Source organism: Mustela erminea, chromosome 4, assembly GCF_009829155.1.
Source record: "Mustela erminea isolate mMusErm1 chromosome 4, mMusErm1.Pri, whole genome shotgun sequence".
Classification (NCBI taxonomy): domain Eukaryota; kingdom Metazoa; phylum Chordata; class Mammalia; order Carnivora; family Mustelidae; genus Mustela; species Mustela erminea.
The window spans coordinates 46179875-46200922 of record NC_045617.1 but is presented as its reverse complement, the minus strand read 5'-3'; the positions used below and the strand labels follow the sequence as shown (position 1 = coordinate 46200922).

Genomic DNA, 21048 nt, shown 5'->3' with positions numbered 1-21048 from the left:
TATGTCTTTTATATAAAGTCAAGGAAAAATGTTATTTTTCTTCTTTTCTTCATAAATTTTATTCCTTAATCTCTCCTCTCATCCTAAGCTATTAATTTTTTTTTAAAGATTGTATTTATTTATTTGACACAGAGAGAGAGAGATCACAAGCAGGCAGAGAGGCAGGCAGAGAGAGAGGAGGAAGCAGGCTCCCTGCTGAGCAGAGAGCCCGATGCGGGGCTCGATCCCAGGACCTGAGATCATGACCCGAGCTGAAGGCAGAGGCTTTAACCCACTGAGCCACCCAGGCTTCCCTAAGCTATTAATTTTATTACATAAATATGCCATGGGCATTTAGATAGGTGTTAGTTGAGTAAGTTTTTCTAAAGATTTGCTCATTTATTTGAAAGAGAGAGCATGAGGAGGGGAGGGGCACAAAGAGAGGAGAAAGAGAATCCCAAGCAGGCTCCACGACCACCAAGGAGCCCGACATGGGGCTCCATCTCAGGATCACCTGAGCAGAAACTGAGTTGGACACTCAACCAACTAGCCACCCAGGTGCCCCTGAGTAATTTTTAAACTCTGTTTTGAGGCGTTTGCTATTTGATCTGCTTATGCCTTATTACAAATGCACATTTGTAACATTAATTCACAAACATTTCAACACTAAGGTGTAGATTTTAATAGTGAAGGAATCTTCTGAAAAATAATGTGTCATCTAAACAGTTTATCATTAAATTGACATTCCTTTGGCTTTTGTTTTTACCTACTTCATATCCCACTTAAGGAAAATCAAACGTTTGCATATCTTCTACACAATAATGAAGTTACAACAGGAGGATTATCTCAGTAAGACAATCATAATTCTCTCAATGATGTTCGCATTTCAGAAATTCCATCTTCCTCCTACTGCATCAATTATCACCTGGGCATTAGCTCACTAGTAACTCTGCATGAGTAGGCAGGGGTTATCCTGAATGTACACAGACACCCTCACCATGTGTCCTGTCTTCATGCCTTCTTTTCCTTCCCCAGGGCCTTTCTGATGTGGCCTACACTTGGATGCACAACTCTTGCCTCTTCTCCTCTCACTGGTGAGCCTTCCTCAAGTATTACCTACATAAAGTCATTCCCATCTGAAAATAGGACATTCTATTACTTCAAGTCTAAATCCCTCTTTATGAACTTCAAGACCTTTTATAATAATTTGGTCACCTCTTACTTAAGCCATCTTAATGCCACTACATTTCCACAGTTACACTTCTTAGTCAGACCAGCCAATTAATTCACTTACTGCACAAACACACACCATTCTCTTCCGGAACTAGGACTTACATTGATCTTCTTCGGATAGTATCTTCTTCCCATTCTAATTATCAATAACTAAATTTAAGTTCCCATTTTGATATAAAAATTTAGCCATTTTAGCCTTCTCTGAATGAATACAGCATTATAATTTATAATTTATACCAGTTTAATTATATATCATCTAATAGATTGCCTTTGTTTCATGTATACTTTCAACTACAGTAGAGACCACATCTTATTCTTCAGTATTCTATTACAATAAACAGCTGCCACTAAGTGCCTATTATGTGTCAGATACTATGCTAGGCTTTTAAAATAATAATAGGTATAGTTAGAATCAGGAATAACAGTGAGAGACCAACATTAAGAGTTGAAAAAATATGGGCGCCTGGGTGGCTCAGTGGGTTAAGCAGCTGCCTTCGGCTCAGGTCATGATCTCAGGGTCCTGGGATCGAGTCCCGCATCAGGCTCTCTGCTCAGCAGGGAGCCTGCTTGCTTCCTCCTCTCTCTCTCTCTCTCTGCCTGCCTCTCTGCCTACTTGTAATCTCTCTCTGTCAAATAAATAAATAAAATCTTTTTTTTTAATGATTTTATTTATTTATTTGAGAGAGAGAGAGAGAGCAAGCACGAGAGGAGAGAGATCAGCGGGAGAAGCAGACACCCTGCTGAGCAGGGAGTCCGATGCAGGACTTGATCCCAGGACTCCAGGATCATGACCTGAGCCGAAGTCAGTCGCTTAACCAACTGAGCCACCCAGGCGCCCCAATAAATAAAATCTTTAAAAAAAAAAAAAAGAGTTGAAAGAATAAAGGTAGGCTACTAATGAAGACAAATATTCAGATATGAGCTAGCAGGAAGAGCACAAAACAAGGTGACTGTGTATTGCCTAGCTGTTATGATGATGTGGTTATTAAATAGTCCCGATACCAACTCATTCTTAAAAACCCTCTCTAGATTCCAGTCAAAATGTAAGCATCTTCTCAGACATTTTATACTACACAGAATTAACTCACTTTGGGGGAGTTTCTGAGGACAGGACCCAAGGCTAATGCAGCCTACCTGGGAGAAAAGCTGAGGAAGCAACTTTGGTAAGAAAGAAATCTGGGAAGATTAGAAATCCTGAAAAACATCTGGCTTTACAAGTTAGCCTGGCATAAGCCTTACAGAGCAGAGTCCATCAGTACTGGCCACGACTGCTCAAAAGAATGGGAGCGATGCTTTGGGAGTCACAGCTAAAGTGCCTCTGTACCCCTAAAGGCATCAGCTTGTTCAACCCTACTCCTAAAACACAGTGATGTAGGAAACCAAGGCAGAAGAAAAATTATTAAATTTCCTTACTACCTACAGCCCATTGAAAGGTCCTTGAAATAGGCAGAGTGACATTCCTCTAGGGACTCAATAGCCTAGATGTTAATACTTTGCTGAGGGCAAAAGGCAATCCTAGCCTGACACCTGTCCTCCAGCCGCTCCATCGGGATCCTGTAAGTGTACTTTAACATATAAAAATTCCTCTGGAAACTTCCTTTATCTCTAAATCCCCCCAAGCCATATGCTGGTAATCATCCTCCAAGCATGTGACCCACCGATATACATCTGAAGGGTCTCATGACTAAGGTTTTATTAGACGGTAATAAATGTCCTTTTTCCAACAATAGCTATCCCCCTCAAGATCCAGGAAACCTTGCTTCCAAAATTCCTTAGACGCTTACACTCTCCCTGACCACCCCCCTCCAACTTGAAAGTATCCAATGGGCCACATGACTGTGGTACAGCTCTTTCTGCCCATGGGTCCTGTCCCCATGCTTTAATAAAATCATCTTTTTGCACCAAAGACGTGTGAAGAATTCTGTCTTGGCTGTCGTCTTCGAACCCTAACGGCTTGCCTACTTCAACAGCACAAAGTTGCTCAAAGTTGTTTGGCACTTAACAGAAAATTAATTAAAAAAAAAAAAAAAAGAGCCAGGAAAGGGACAAGTACATCTCACCTTCCTTTGACAAGGAAGGCCATAGATCCCAGAGCAAGGGATCTGTGGCCTGTGTTCAGTTTCCACCACCACCAGACACTAGAGTATAGCCCATCCTTCCTTCCTTTCCTCACTGAATTATGATAATTACAAGAGTCAATCCAGGTAGGGTCTCATACAGAAAGCTACTAAATCTTGGATACTATTCTTGTTTTATTTTCATTAGGTCATTCGGAGAGGGAAGTCAGATGAACAACTGAAAGCCATAATGATAAAGGAAGTGAATGAATGTTTTTTTTTTTTTTTTTTTTTTTGTGTTCCTCTTAGCAGATGATTAAAGCCAACAAATGTGAAAAGGGACTTTGCTTCAAGAAATTCACAGGCAACTTCAACATTTATCATCAATGGGCCAAGAAATGCTAAGAAATCAGATAGAAATAATAGGGAAACTTAGTCTTTAATCAGTACCAAAATAAAATTAACCCAGTATGCAAAAATTGAAGAGATGATAAATTAGGTGACATTCAGTAGAAAAGACAGTGAATGCTGATGTGAAGAACAAAGGCAAAAAGGAAATGCATATAAAATTAAAGGTCTGTATAACCTGCAGCCCATTGACAAATACCTGAGGCAGGCAGAGTATGACATTTCTCCAGGGACTCCCAATCCTAATGTTAATGCCTTAGAGGAAAACACCACCTTAGCCCGAGGATAGCCAGGGCTCCGGGATCCTGCGAGTCTTCTTTAGCAATATGAAAATCCTTAAAGAAACTCCCTCGTCTTTACCACCCCCAGCTCCATAGTATATCATCAACTGCTCCTCAGAATCCCGCCGCAGTCCTTTGCGCTGGTCCTGTTCCCGTGCCTTAATAAAGCCACCTTTTCACACTGGGAATGTCTCAAGAATTCTTTCTTGGCTGTCGGCTCCAAACCCCAACATTTCCATGTCAATGCTATCTAATATCATGAAAATTATTAATATGTTATGGAATAGGTAAAAGAACAAATTTGCCACAGTAGCAAAAAATTAGATGACTCACCTTGATGACGTCTTCTGGCCATGCATTAAGAACTGAAGCAATATGCCCTCGATCATGGATACTAATGAAGAGACCTCTGGCAGAAAAAAGAGTTTTAATATACTTCAGACTTGCCAAAATATCATGAACTTTAAGAAATTTTTTCCAAATCAGTTTAATACACCTCCATTTTTATCAAACTAGTGAAAATTACTCCCTTAAACAAATAAAAGCTAGGGATCTTATAAATAAGGGAGAAATTACTTTAAACAATATATTGACATCTATAACAAATTCATTCTTACATTACATATTCTTAAACATTTTATAATTAAAGTAGTATTCACTCTTTTATTTACAGAGAATTTAAGTAGCATCATGAATTCCACTCATAGATTCACTTAGTTTGTTATTAAATAATATATGTAAAAGCACCTAGAAAACATGAAGCATGTATAAACAGGCTCATATACTCCACTTACTGGGTATTCACAATGTGAAGAGGAGAGCCTGTATTAGAAATGGCTTTAAGTGACAACAATCCTTTTGTGTGAAACATACTTGATTTTTTTTAAGTTCAAACATCCAAGTTATAATTCTTTAATTTGCAGTCTTAGTTGTTCTCTGCGACTCTGTCATTTGGACTCAACTAAAGTCTTTAATACTGCTCCTCTCCCGTCCCCCATTCCCTAGGAAAAGTCTAACAATGAACTAAAAATTCAACTGGAAATAAATGTAATATCTTAATCTCATTTAAAACTTTTACTTTACTATTTACTATGCTAAATGTAACTCAAATACAGAGAACCACACACAACCAACGTACAGCTTAGTGAATTTTTAGAAGGCGACCACCCTTGTATGTAACACCCATTTAAGCAGACACTCTTGTCAGTATTCCAGAAGCCCTCCACGTGTTTCCCCCAATCAAAACCACTTCCTCTTAAGAGTAACAGCTGTCCTGACTTTTATGGCATCATTTGATTTATAGTTCTAGCATCCAAATGATAAGCCATCCCTAGACACTACAATTTGTCTTCTAAAGCTTCCCATAATCTGGATTTTGCTGATTACATTCCTATGGTATAGATTAACAGATTAATTTTTCTTCTCTACTTCTTGAGAAATTGGTAATTGAATCTAAAAGCTTAATCAGATTCATATCCATTTTTTAAGAAGATACCTCATGGTCTGGTGTTACCAGAAGATATATAGTACCGTCACTAGGTAGACCCCAAGACCTGATCTTTATTGTTCACCTGCTTGTGCTCACCAACCTTGGTCCCACATTATTCCTAAAGCTCCTCTTTCCACCTTCTCTCTTAGGTGTATGAAAAGCAAAACCATCTCTTAAGCCATAGCAACTGGCCTGGCAAAACTGGCCCAGACCAGCCAGATCAGCCTTGAACTTAACCCCTGACTTGCATCTGCACAGATGGACCATGCAGTGAGTTCTAAAATGATCAACAACTATCTTTATCTGGTTATCATACTAAAATCTCTACCGAAGGAGGGGCACCACTTGAGCTTCATTTACACAAGGTACAATGTGTGTATAGGCCTGTTTCCTTAATGGCACATATACCACCTTCTGCCTGCCTCTACTTACAAAGACAAAGCTTCCCTATCTAAATATTCACCCCACCCCAAAATAAAAGGCACCCATTCACCCTTGCTTGGGTAGTCATGGTTTTGGAAGCTATTCCGGGTGATCTCCTTATCTGCCACAAATTTGTGTGTCAACTCAACAGGGTGCTGTGTCTGATTCAACAAGGAGGGAACTCACATTGGTTCAGTCACAGTATATTGTAGTCCTTTATGTGATTTTAACACTGGCAATGCTTAATATCTAAATTCCTTAATTCATTAGGGGTTACAAAATGGAATATTCTAATTCTGTCAATTATTCCTAATTTACTTGCTGAAATTCTTATTTAAAGAGAAATTTCACCATACCTATTTTTTGGTTACCCAATGATAAAGCTGATACAAATGCTGGATTCTTTCTCTTTACTTGTCAGTTTTTGAAATAAAAAGCTCACTTGCCAGGCACCTGGGTGGCTCAGTTGGTTAAGCATCTAACTCTTGACTTCGGCTCAAGTCATGACCTCAAGGTGGTGAGACTGGGCCCCAAATGGGGCTCTACACTCAGCAGGGAGTCTGCTTGAAATTCTCTCTCTCGGGCGCCTGGGTGGCTCAGTTGGTTAAGCAACTGTCTTTGGCTCAGGTCATGATCCTGGAGTCCCAGGATCAAGTCCCATATCAGGCTCCCTGCTCAGCAGGGATTCTGCTTCTCCCTCTGACCCTCCTCCTTCTCATGCTCTCTCTCTCATTCTCTCTCTCTCAAATAAATAAAATCTAAAAAAAAAAAAAAAAAAATTAAAAAAAAAAAAAAGAAATTCTCTCTCTCTCCATCTTCCTCTGCCCCTCCCCCTGCTCAAATGCTTTCTCTCTCTCTCTCTCTAAAATAAATAAAGCTCAAAAAAAAAAAAAAAAGAGCTCACTTGCTAGAATCCTTCAAGAGTCTCCACTAAAGTGTTTTTGTGTGTGTGTGTCTAAATGCATGCGTGGGTTGTGTATGTGCTATGTGTGTCTATGTTTTGGATCAATATGAACTCATGGATTTAAACATATCTGATATGTTTTAATCCACTGCAGTTATTTTCTTTATTGATACTTAAATTGTCCCATACTTAACCAGTGGAAGACTACATGTTGGCCTCAGAGTCCTTTTGACATGACTATAATTAGTTAGTTTGCCCAATTCAGCGCTTGAACTCATGACTCTGAGATTAAGACCTGAGCAGAGATCAAGCGTCAGATGCTTAACCGACTGAGACAAGGGGCACTGGATGATGATAGTTTTTGACAGCTTCCTTGTTCTCTGTTACGACAAGATGTTCCTTGTTGTCTTGAAAATGTCTGCTTCAGGACTGAAATGAGCCATTTCTCTAAGAAGTCCTGGTTTCTTTTAGTAGAAAATGGTATTTCAAGACCACAATATAGGTAAAAGACATCCCACCTGCTTCCGTTTGGTGAAAGTACTGTTATAGAAAAATTACAAAATAACGTTAAGATTCACGTCCTATCTAAGGCCAGAATTCTCAAATTCATTCTCTTCTTTTTTTTAAGTTTTGTTATTTAAATAATTTCTACACCCAACATCGGCTTGAATTCATGACATCCAGAGCTGGACACGCTTCCGACTAAGCCAGTCATGTACCCCCACGTTGGCATTCTTCTTTTGCGAAGTTTACCACTATGACTTCCTAGCAACTTCAACTTAGCAGTCTCTGAGGAGCCATTTCACACTTCCTCATTTCTCCTCACCTACATGTATCTCCCTCTCACACTCAGTTGATCATCAAATCTTCTTTTTTTTAATTGATCATCAAATCTTAATTTCAAACAGGAATAGACTCAATAGGGTGAAAACGGCTTCCTCTTTCTAATATAAACTCTATTAATCCATCTGCATCTTTTTAAATAGACTTCATTATTTAGAGCAGCTTTAGGTTCACAGTAAAATTGAGCAGAAGGTTCAGAGATTTCTCATAAACTTCCTGCCCCTACCATGTCTAGCCTTCCCCATTATCAACATTCCTCATACCACAGCAGGCATGGACACATCATTACCAGCCAGAGCACAGGGTTTATATTATGGGTCACTCTTTTTTTTTTTTTTTTAAGATTTTATTTATTTATTTAACAGAGATCACAGGTAGGCAGAGAAGCAGGCAGAGAGAGAGAGAGGAGAAAGCAGGCTCCCTGCTGAGCAGAGAGCCCGACACGGGGCTCTATCCCAGGACCCTGGGATCACGACCCGAGCCGAAGGCAGAGGCCTTAACCCACTGAGCCACCCAGGCACCCAACGTTACGGTTCACTCTTGGTGCTGTACTTTCGGAGGTCTGGACAAATTCATAGTGCTATGTATCCACAACTGTAGTATCACTCAGAACAGATTCACTGCTCGGAACGATCTCCCTGCTCTACCTATTTATCCTTCCCTCTCAAGCCCCTAGCAACCACTCATCTTTGGACTGTTTCCACACCCTTCCCTTGTCTAAAATGTCAGAGTTGAAATCATGCAGTTTATGGTCTTTTCAGATGGGCTTCTTTCACACAGTAATAAGCATTTAAGTTTCCTCCATGTCTTTTTATGGCTTCAAAGCTCATTTCTTTTTAGCACTGAGTAATATTCCATTGTCTGGATGTACTACACTGTGTTTACCCATTCACCTGCTGAAGTATATCATGGTTGATCACAAATTTTGGCAATTATGACAAAGCTGTTGAAGACATTTGTGTGCAGGTTTTTATGTGGCCATAAGTTTTCAATTCCTTTGGGTAAATACCAGGAATGGAATTACTGGATCATGTGATAAGAGTAGGTTTAGTTTGGGGTGCCTGGGTAGCTCAGTCAGTTAGGTGTCTGCCTTCAGCTCAGGTCACAGTCCCAGAGTCCTGGGATCAAGCCCCGCATCATGCTCCTTGCTTAATGGAGAACCTGCTTCTCCCTCTCCCTCTGCCCGCTTCTCCCTCTGCCCGCTGCTTCCCCTGCTTGTGCTCCCTCTGTCAAATGAATAAATAAAAAATCTTTATTAAAAAAAAAGAGTAGGTTTAGTTTTGTAAGAATTCACAAACTCTTCCAAAGTGGCTGTATCATTTTGCATTCTCACCAGCAATGAATGAGAGTTCTTATTGTTCCACATCCTGACCAACACCTGGTGGTGTCAGGGTTTTGCATTTTGATCATTCTAATAATTGTGTAGTGGTATCTTGGTACTGTTTTAGTTTGTATTTCCCTGATGTGCAATGTGGAACATCTTTTCATGTGCTTAGTTGCCAACAATATAGATCTTCTTTGGGGAGGTGCCTATGAAGATCTTTAAGCCCATTTTTAAATTGGTTTGTTTTCTTATTGTTGATTTTTAAGTTATTTGTATATTTTAGATAATAGTCCTTTATCAGATACATCTTTTGCAAATACTTTTTCCCAGTATGTGGCTTGTCTTTTAATTCTCATGACAGTGCCTTTTCTTTTTAGGTAAGTTCAATACCCAGTATGGGGTTTGAACTCATGCACCAAGGCCAAGAGTCACATGCTCTACCAAATAAGCCAGCCAGGCAACCCTGACAGCATCCTTCATAATGCAGAAATTTTAAGTTTTAATGAATTACAGCTTATCCATTCTTTCTTTCAATGGATCATGCCTGTGGTGTTGTATCTAAAAAGTCATCACCATATTCAAGGCCATCTAGATTTTCTCCTATGCTATCTTCTGTTATTTTCTAGGACTTTTATAGTTTTACATTTCACATTTAGGTTTGTAATCTTTTTTTCTGGGAGACAACATGACTGTGAGCAGAGGATGGAGGGCAGTGAGGGAGAGGAAGAGAGAGAATTATTAAGCAGGCTCCACATTCACCATAGAGCCTAAAGCAGGGCTCGATCTCATGACCCTGACATTATGAGCTGAGCTGAAATCAAGAGTCAGACATTTAACCATCTATGTCACCCGGGCCCCTCTGTTTCTGATCCACTTGCAATTGATCTTTGTGAGAGATATAAAGTCTGCCTAGATTCATCTTTTTGTATGTGTATATCTAGTTGTTCCAGCCCATTTATTGAAAAGAATACCTCTTCTCCATTGTGTTGCCTCTGCATTTCTGCTTTCCCTCATGTTGTATTGGAAGAAATTTCCTATTATCAAGGCCACTGTCTTACATGTGCTCTAGACTGTATTCCAGGTCAGCTTTTCAAAGATTTCACTCCTACAATTACCCATCTCTATGCTATAACATCACTTTCTCTACTGGATTATTCTTATTGGCATAACAACCTGCCCTGATATTATCTATCTTTTGTAAAAATTGGATTTTGTCTGCTACTCTTCTCTCTTTATAACAAAACCCCTCAAAGACACTTTTTTTCCTTATTGTCTCTATTTTCTTACCTCCTATTCTTTCTTCAATCTCTTAATAAGGCTTTTCTCCCTCACTGCTCCACAGAAACAACTCTTACCAAAGTCACTGAAGACTCACATCTGCTAAAGACAAAGGTCAACTTTTGACTCTCATCTTTTTTGACTTCTCAACTGTGTTTGACAGGGCTTTAAATATCATGCTCATAATGACAACTCTCAAACTTCTCTCTTCAACCTAGACCACTTCTTTGAGTTCCAAACTTAGCCAACTGGTTAAGTTCCAACTGGTTCCAAATTTAGCCAACTGGTTAACTTCTCTCATCATTCAGGCCCCATTCTGATAACAGCAATTCAAGTACATTCACCCTAACATTTTGATCATCTTCACAGTATTTCCAAGTATTTGAAATGATCTAACCCTAACCCTAACTACCCCCTGCCCAGTACACATACATACACAATGCAACAAGTTCCTTAAGCAAATAGTCTATTTTGCTCACCTTTAGAACCCCAATGCCTGTAACTGTGCTGGGTTTGAGTCCAACAATACATGCTGACTTTAGTACTTAAAAATAAGGCTTCTAAAATTAAATTTTTTTAAAAAGTACAGAAAACATGAAATAAACCCAGACTTACATTGACTTAAGTAAGTAAAAATTATATTACTATAGTAAGTGTTAACAGGCAGATTATTGATGACTTTCTGACTCAACAAAAATATTAATTTACCAAGTTGGCACTAAATTATATCCTTTCCTGGTTTTTTTTTTTTTAAAAAACATGAATTTATTTTGTTTCTCCAAGATGATAATAAGCTCTATAAAGTAACATATTTTTTTTTTTTGGATCCCTGTCATATCCCTGCAACCAACAAGAACTCAATAAATTATTCTAAAGTTAAAATGAAATATATTTGGACTTTTTAAAGAAGGCAATTTTGTTGAATTATCTAATATGTTCTTGGCAATATACCATTAAATAATATTTCTTGGGAACTTGTTAGTTAGCCAAGACTTTTCAAGCACCACTAGTCTCAGGAAATAGTATTTTTTTTTTAAATGAGGAGGACAATGAATGATATTAAAACTTATATCAATTAAATGTAAGAGACATTTGGTCACCTGTAATCTCTTACACTGAGCAGAGATTCATTTGTGATTAATGTGCTTAACTTTTTTTTTTTTTTAAGAGAGGGAAGGAGAGAGAGAAGGAGGTGGTGGGAGAGGAGCCGAGACAGAGAAGAGAGTCGTAAGCAGGCTCCATGCCCAGCGGCTCAATCCCACAACCCTGAGATCATGACCTGAGAGAGTCAAGAGTCAGACACCGACTGAGCCACCCAGGCACCACTGATGTGCTTACTCTTACAGAGAGCTCAATAAATGAAGGATCTGTGATGTCCCACTGAAGTCAAGCATTTTGAGAGAATAATCTGCAAAACGTCATGGAATGTCTCCTTGATTAGAAACCTAATGAGATACCCAAAAGTCAGCAGAACATGACTTATACTTGCTGGTATAGAGACAAATATGAAACATGAATCCTCAACAGATACACAGAGTTACAGTTATAAAATGAAAACTTCAGAAGATTATTTATCAATGACATTTTAAAATGAATGGAATGTCAATAAACATTTTTTCTTCATTCATGTTCTTGTTGGTCAATTTGTTTAGAATACTTAATTTTTATTTGAAGTATATTAAACATGCCAATTAAAAATACTTATGCTTCTATATCTATTTCATGTCAGGACTAAGATAATTTTAAAATACAAATCATTTTCTCATGAACATAGTTCAAACTTTTCTCATAACCTCTAACATTGTATACATTGCACTCTCAAAACAGATTTGTGAGATATTACTTCTTCATGTTGTCTCAGATAACATCCCTAATTAAGTTTATTTCATATCAAAACAGAATTAAATTTCATGCAACCTTCTATTATACCTAGACTTGTATTTTCTTCTGGAACTTAGTTCATGACCCTGCTCCTGACCCAATGAAGGAGGTAACCACTCTACAATTTTCTGTAAGAATCCTCTCTTCCATACAGAAGCTCATTTTACAATCTTTTGATCTTTTGAAATAAGAAAATTAGACCCCGTATTTTTCACAAAATATGAGTATGCACTAGTGAGTCTTAGGAGTCAGCCCAAAGTTGAATTCTATCAGCAGATCTGAGCGGTTAGGGAAAGAAGTGTTTAAACAAACAAACAAACAAACAAACAAACAAAAACCTAAGTTAAGGTGATATGTAGGTTTAATTAGGAGCTACCTTGGGTAAAGATACAGAGTTAAGAGGCATATGCCTAAGAGTTGAAAGGAATAGAATAGATTGCCAAAGAAGAACGAAGGGAAGGCCAAGGGGAAATCATTACAAACTAGTATCCATATAAAGAACAGGATGACTAAGAAGAGTCCTGAAAGAAGAAAGGAAGGAAGGAAGGAAGAAAGAAAAGGTAAGGAGGGAGGTGGAGGGAGGGAAGACAGAACAGATGAGAGAAAGAAAACGATCTAACTGGACAACCAGTGTTTCTAAAGTCAAGGGAAGTCAAGGAAGGAAGGACAGTGTTAAGAAGGCATGGATCAATATTATCTCCCCACAGTAAATGCTTAGAAGAATTCTAGGAGAGAGAGAGAGAGTGTGTTGAGAGAGAGAAAGAGAACACATGCAAGCAGGGGGAAGGGGCAAAGGGGGAGAGACAGAATCTTAAGCAGGCTTCATGCTCAGTGCAGAGCCTGACACAGGGCTCAATCCCACTACCCTGAGATCATGACCTGAGCTGAAATTAAAAGTTGAATACATAGACAATTGAGCTGCCCAGGTGCCCCAATTTCTTCTAAGTATATTAAGAATTGTTTTTTCCTGAACTATTTGAGGGTCAAGTAGCCAACATGATGTCTCATCACCACGAATTTAGCTCATTTCCTACAAACAAAACCTTCTCCTACATAATTAGAATCAGAAAATTAATACAGACACATTACTCGCCTCTGATTCTCAGACACCACTCACATTACACCATTTGTCTCCACGACGTCCTGCATAAGAAAAGTCCAGCTCCAAATCCCTTCTTGTGCTTAGTTGTCTTGTTTACTCGGTCCTCTTCTATGTGGAATATTTCCTCACTCTTTCCATGAATTCCATGACCTTAATACTTTAAAACTTACAAGTCAGTGTTTTGTAGAATGTCACTCTCATTTGGGTTTGTGAGCTATTTCCCCATGACTAGATTCAGACCATACATCCACTGCAGGAACCTCACAGAGGTGACACTGGCTTCCTCTCACTGACCTTCTTGGTGGCGCTGCTCCTGGCTTGTCCCATTATTGGTGAAATTCACTCTGATCACTTGTTTAAGGTCGTGTCTTCCTGGCTTTTTCACTGCAAAGTTACTCTTTTTTCCCTTTGGAATTAACAAGCATTTTATGATACGATGCTTCAAAACTCTCTGTTCCTTGGCCCCACTTTCAGTTTATCCATGTATTTATTTGTATCAATGTGGCCTCCTGTTTCTTATTTATTTATTTATGAGAGCAAGACTTACTGTATTTTTTTAAATTTTTATTTATTTTTAAAAATTTCTTATTTTATTCAATCTGTTTTAATCCATAGCAAATATTTATTTGAGGCTCAAAATGTCCCAGATGTGGCCAGCAGCAACCCCTTCAAGTGGGCTGCTGTGTCCTTTTGACACGTCCCCCCCTCCCCCGCTTTGAGCACTTGCTTCCTTACCAGTATATGATGTCCTAAGCTCCCCTTTAATTATCCTGGTACAGCCCTAAATCAGCCATTTCTCTAAGGAGCTCTGTTTCCTTTTGATCAAATGGTACTTAGAGTGTCAGGTGTGCTCATTGTTACTGGGGTATGGCTGCTCCCACGGCAACTCAATGGACAGAAAAAACAATACATGTATACACATACAAACTTAATATGTGTATGTGTTTATATACATACATACACACACACATACATTTCTGTAGCTACCCATCCTACCTATCTATACACTGAAAACCGTATGTTCATACTAATACCCTCAATTCCAATTCAACACCAGAAGGTTCATTCTAGTGTTCCTCCTTCAGGTTTCACACTTACAACAACTTTCTCCTGTAGTGAGAAACCCAGGTCCCATTATGCTTCACGTATTGACTTACTGTCCTCTTGGATGAAACCAGTCTTGGCCCCTCCCTGTGCAATCGCCCTGCTCACTTCACTAATCCCATCTCTGAAGTAGGCAGCCTTCCTCTCCATCCACTGGGGCTCGGACACCCAGCACCGGACCATCCTCCTACAGGAACCCTCCCTTCACTTTGCGTGGCTCTCACACCCTAAGTCAAACTGCCGTTCTGTGTGGGTGTTCTTAACCCTGCCCAAGCTCCAACACTCCAGGCCGGGTCCCCACGCTTTGCATCACAGACTGAGGCACCATGAAGCAGAGGGAGCAGGCGGCCAGACTGCTGCTGTCACCTCAGAGGAACATGAGAAAATGGCAATGAATGTGTAGAAAGAAGCTATAATTATCCTCAGCTGCTGGAAGATACCAACCTCTAGCACATCTTTATAGATTAAGGATTTTTATCTTAGAAATACTTCCAAATTAAAAAAAAATTTTTTTAAAAGAGAAGTATTTCCATGTCCTCAGCTCATCATACTTGTGGAAATTATTTTCCTAATTTTTTTATCTTTCACTTTTGTCTGTTGTTGTTTCCTATTTATATACAATGAAACAAGTGATTTTTCTTTTAGATTTCTTACATTTCTTTGAAGCATACAAAGTCCTGACTTCATCAGGAAGTATATACTCTATATATACTATATACTCTGTGGTATGAGGATCTAATATCCCACCTCCTACTTTTCCAATTATCACACTTCTGCTATAACTACACTTTGACCTCTTTAATGTCTTTTGACACCTGCTTTTGTTTTTTTCTTCTTCAACTTATCAGTCAATTCTGACTGAATTTCCTTCTTTATTCAACTAAATTTTAACCATTCTGCCAACTATTCTTAACTACCTTACCTTCCTCTCTTTCCATGACACCCTTTCGGAAAACCTCCAAATCTAAATCAATCTATTTGCCTTCTCTTTTCCTCAGGCCCTATAGGAAAATGATGCTTGAAAAGGCCATTTGGGGCACCTGGGTGGCTCAGTTGGTTGAACAGATGTCTGCCTTCAGCTCCAGTCATGATCCTGGGTCCTGGGATCGAGTCCTTCATTAGGCTCGCTGCTCTGCCGGGAATCTGCTTCTCTCCCCCTACTTCTGCCTCTGACTCTCTGTCTCTCATGAATAAATAAATAAAATCTTAAAAAGAAAAAGAAAGTAGGAAAGGAAGAAAGAAAAGAAGGAAAGAAGAAAGGGAGGGAGGGAGAGAGGGAGAAAGAAAAGGCCATTCACTCAGCTGTGTCCGAGTCATTAAAACCTCAGGTCTCCCATCCATACAGATAAAAGGGACGTGGTATGTATATACAATGGAGTATTATTCAGCCACAAAAAGAGTGAAATCTTGTCATTTCATTGGACATGGATGGAGCTAGAGAGTAAAATGCTAAGCGAAATAAGTCAGAGAAAGATAAATACCATATGATTTCATTCATATGTGGAATTTAAGAAGCCAAACAAATGAGTCAAGGTAAAAACAAGAGAGACAAACCAAGAGACAGACTCTTAACTATAGAGAACAAACTGATGGTTACCAGAGGAGAGGTGGGTGGGTGGGGGGAAGGGTGGTGGGGATTAAGAGTATACTTATCAGGGTAAGCACTAAGTAATGTGTAGAATTGTTGAATCACTATATTGTGCATCCGAAACTAATACAACACTGTATGTTAACTATACTGGAATTTTAAGCTTTAATAAAAACAAAACAAAAACAAACAAACACCTCACAGTCTCTCCAGTGTCAGCTGGGTCCTCACAACTCAACATGACTTTCTTAAGCATCTTCTACTGGCTATTCTTAGATTACCCATTAAATCTACTGCGTATTCCCCCATCTCCACCGCTCTACACTATCCTCAGATCAGCATAAATCTCTGAGGAAAGAGACTTCCAGCTCCTAGCTATCCACCAATAAACTTCCTTCCATTACTCATTGGTGACTAGTGTGTCAATATTGCTGTCCTCTGGTCTAGTCTATCCTCATGCTGTCACCCTCTAGCTACTTAGTCCTCTTTATTAAATGCTGGCATTCTCCAGGTTCAAAAAAGTTCCCTTTTCAATCTACTGCACAGTGAAGGCCTAGGGACTTTGTTTTGCTCCCTGCCTTGGAGTAATTTTTGAAGTCCCCTTTGCCTCAGCTTCAGCTGAATGTCTGATCTCTCTCCCTTTTTGGTCCCATCCTTGCTTTTGGCATTTGATCAACTAACTCAGCCTGAGAACTATCTAGTTTCCAACTCTGGATGATCTTTTAGGGATTCATTTAGGCATCCTTCCAGTACCTCCAGTTGCTCTTCATTGCCAGGCTAGCTCCTAATTGCTTATCAGAGGCAGTTCAAGTATTACCTCCTTTTGGAACTATTTCCTGACCCCCATTCAAGAGAAGTTGGACTCTCTCTGCAATCCATAGAACCTAGCTGTTTTTCTCTATTATAACATTTATCAGATTTGTCATACAGTTTTTCACTTTCTTATATGTCTATTCTACCAGATCATGAACTCTTTAAGTCAGGAATTCTGCTTTTCTTATAGAAAGAAAAGATGAAAATAGAGAGTTTATGGAAAGGCTATAGGAAAGGAGAAAAGAAGGTCATTCAGATGTGACTGTGGCACCAGCTGGTCCAATGGTGGTGGGTAAAGTGCTAGAGGTGGTGGGTAAAGTGCTAGAAACCAACGAACCAAAGAAAAACTGGAATGCAGAAGACTCAGGAGCTCTGAGGTCAATCCATGTAGTTTTGGAGGTCTTTTGAAAACGACAAGACCAAGAAACAGAAGAACTCAAAATATAGGGAAGACCTCCCTGGGAAAGTATAGCAAGAAGCAGAGCCAATGCCCAGCTCAAGGACATGGAACACCCAGAGGCCAAGAGATCAGCAATGCGAGATCTGTGTTAATACAGGAGCAACAGATCTTAGAGACGGCAAAGGACTTGAGAAATAACAAGGGAACCAGAGCGTCTAGGTCTGAGGAAGAATCATGAATTATAGGATCACACTAGCTTTAAAAGAAAAATGAAAAAGTGGTTCAGGCTTCGGTCTGGATAACTCAGAAACAAAACTGTGATAAGATGGAGCCTATCAATGAAGAGGGACTCAGCAGAAGGTGTGAGGGACAATGGATGGTTACATTTTTGGGACTGAATACCAATTCTGTTACAGAAGTAAAGAAACTTTTTAATTGAGGCCAGAAAAGAAAGGTAGATTTCCCATTTCCTCGAGTACCCTGCTTCTAAAAGTAAGGTTTTCCATCGTCACATAAGAACCTAATTTTAATAACACGAGTGATATTTTTCATGGTGTAACTAGTTGATTTTGCTGTGCAATGATAATCTTGTGAATCTGTTTTGTTTATGGAGGACAACGTTTAAAGTTCTGTTTCTAGTCTTAATCCTCCTGAGAAGGCTAAGTCAGTGTGGTAGGCAGATTTCTAAGATGGGCCCCAAGACCTTCCACCAGCTGGAGTTCATATTCCCAGTACTACACACACAATGGATTTTGCTCTAATTAAGTTACATCAGAGAAGGAAATATGCCCTTTCACAGGTCAAAACTTGGCAGTTATTAAATCAAAGTCCTATATATTTTTAATCAAATCAACCTTAGTACAATTAGATTTAAGCAGATCATGGGTAATTTTTTAAAGAACCTTCAAAGAACAGCAAAGAGAATTTAATGTTTTAAAAGGAAACCATCGGGCGCCTGGGTGGCTCAGTGGGTTAAAGCCCGGCCTTTGGCTCAGGTCATGATCCCAGGGTCCTGGGATCGAGCCCTCATCAAGCTCTCTGCTCAGCAGGGAGTCTGCTTCCTCCTCTCTCTCTCTGCCTGCCTCTCTGACTACTTGTGATCTCTGTCTGTTGAAGAAATAAATAAAATCTTCAAAAAAAAATTAAAAAAGGAAACCATCAAAAGATGAGTTTTTAAAGGATGCAGTAGAGGAGACATAAAGGAAAAAGGTAACAATTCTTAAATATTATAGGATAATTACAAAAAGTATAAATGACTATTTCTTAAAACCTCAATCAAAAATAAAAACTTAGGGGCACGTGGCTGGCTCAGTTGGTTAAGCATCCAACTCTTGGTTTCATCTCAGGCCCTGATCTCATGGCTCCTGAGATTGAGCCCTGTGTAGGGCTCTGTGCTTAGCAGGAGCTGGCTTAGCTGTTCTCTTCCTCTGCCCTTTCCCCTACTTGTGAGCACTCTTTCTCTCTCATATAAATAATTAGATTTAAAAAAAAAAAGAATAAAAACTTAGATAAAACACAAGCCATTCGTGCTTGCATTTGTAGAAGCTCTTCAATATTAAAGGAAAGCTTAGGAAGATTGTAGAAGTTTTAAAGATTTTCTGTGATACTGGAAGTTAAGGAAATAAAGTAGCTAACATAGCCAGGTTTTTCTCGTTCTGTCCTACTATTATTCCAAGATACTATATGACGAGCAGAAAAAGGCACAATAAATTTTACAATTTAACTCTGCTGGGCACAAAACCAGTCACCCTAACTACCTTGTGTTCAGTCCCTTAAGTGATACTTGTTTCTCCTAAACTCCCTTGTAGTAGAGACAGTGGTAACAAAGACAAGCAGAAATATCTGCTGGATGGACTAAAATTCTTTGAATATGACATTATAATGAATAAAATTAAAAATACCCAGAGCTAAAAAGAAGTTAAAATGAAGACAGAGAAAGATGGAGAAAAGACCATAGAATGGTAAATTCCTGTACACAAAAACAATTGCAATGGCACCGATTACCTGCCAAGCATCCATCTTACTTACCCTGTCTGAACCAGCAATTATTCTATCAGAATAGAATAATTACCTAGTCTTGCATCTAGGCTGGTATCTCAAGTTCCTTCCCTAATCACAAAGAGTAGCAAAGAAGTTAAGGGGAAAACTCTTCTCACTTTTAAGGGAAAAATATATATATCCTATCAAACATTTTTTGGCAACATAAGGGGGAAAAAATCCTTAAAAAAAAAAAAATCCTCCAGTTACTTGATGTCTATGGAATGAGAATCCTATCCAAGGCCAGTATAAACTGACTATTGCAGTGGGATCCAAGAACGGAAATAATAGAGACACTCGATGATGGCACTACAGTTATGCCACTGATTTCATGCAAGAAGTCAAAGCACAGAGGACAAATAGCAGCAATGAAAACAATGAAATCAACTTCTCCTACACATATAACATTTTATTCAGACCATTAAGATCTGCCCCAGTATTTACATGAAATTTACCCACTTGAGCTCATGATCCCATGTCCAAAATCTTTAGGGAATCTCTACATTAATGTAACAACCTCTATTAATCATCTTGTTGCTATAAATGGACTAGAGTTTAATTCTTTCATTCTCATTTCTCTGATAAACAGCATTCTTGGATAGCAACAACTTCTTAGCTGAATCTTTGCTTTGGGGTTCCTTTCAAATAGCTAATAAAGTAAATCCCACAGCCTTAACTCCGGGCCTTTATCCAGAAGCGTTTCCTTTTGCTAATCTTTACTTTCTTTGGAAGTATTCTTGCAGGCTATTTTATCTAAACCCAAAATTAGTGATCAAAGCATTTAGCCAATTAGTCTCCTTTCCTTTTCTAATATTAAAGAAAACTGAGAGACCCATTATATATATATGCTGAGAATTTCAGGGATAGGTCTTTATTAACCTAAAAGAAAAATACTGCTGTGTACAGGCATTGTCCCTAGGTAGCCTCTTTTTTTATTTTTTTTCCTTTTCAGAGAAAGAAAATTCATCAACAGAAAAATATAAGCCACATGGGCAGACTTGGTATACTGCCAAATATAGTTCAAGTAAATTCTTTTAATATGAGGCCACTTTTCCAAAGAATTTTCCAGGGGAGGTTGCCACTGCTGGATCCTAAGAAACTGAAGCAAGTCTTACTCCAAGAACCAAACACTGACCATCTTCCCTCAGATTTAGACCATCCTTTCACAAATTCAAATTTATACTATCACTGGAAATCTGTCACTGGTTTCCTTTAAGTCAAGTGTAAGTGAGAAATACGCTTTCAAAAAGCCGAAGCTGTATGATCACCACTCAATAAGACTTCCAGAAAATTAAAGGACAAAATTAAACAGCATTAACTCAACATAATAGAGTTCTCAGGTTACTTCCTTTGGGAGTTGGGCTTCAATTCCATTTCCATCTGTGTTAGGGACCCCGCCTCCAATGCCCTAGTACTGTGTGCTCTCCCGTCACAGTGCTTGTCATAAATTGCTTGTTTAGGGCTCATCTCCTCCACGACACCATCTAATTCATCAGGCAAACTGTCATGTGTGTTTTGTGCATGACTTCACTACAGTGACCTAACAGACTGTTCAGTAAATAGTAGCAGGTTAAAGTTGGCCACAGATGCTTTGACACTCCTACCATAGAAAAGTGGGATATATGTGCCCTCCTTGATTTGCTTTGACCAACAGAATATGCCAAAAGTAACACTGTGCTAATTTCTAAGCAATTCATGAGAAGCTAGCAACTGTCTCTCAAATAAAATCTAGAATGAATGAAAGACAGACTAGCAACTCTGTTTCCAGTCTCCTTTGAACACTTGCTCTTAAAGCCCTAAGACTGACAGATGTGGCTAAGAAGTATTTGTATAAGGAGAACAAATACATGAATAGTTTCAAGGGAATCAATTTCCAGATATTTACCTTCTATTTCTCTGTTTCC

General features: G+C 38.9%; 1 protein-coding gene across 1 annotated transcript in view; it reads right to left on the bottom strand.

The window, feature by feature from the left end:
• ME1 (malic enzyme 1) overlaps window positions 1-21048 on the bottom strand; it is a 184344-nt gene that overhangs the window by 114717 nt on the left and 48579 nt on the right. The window contains exon 4 of the mRNA XM_032339159.1: window positions 4292-4367. Coding sequence (XP_032195050.1) covers window positions 4292-4367 — 76 coding nt within the window. The remainder of the gene's footprint in view (window positions 1-4291; window positions 4368-21048) is intronic.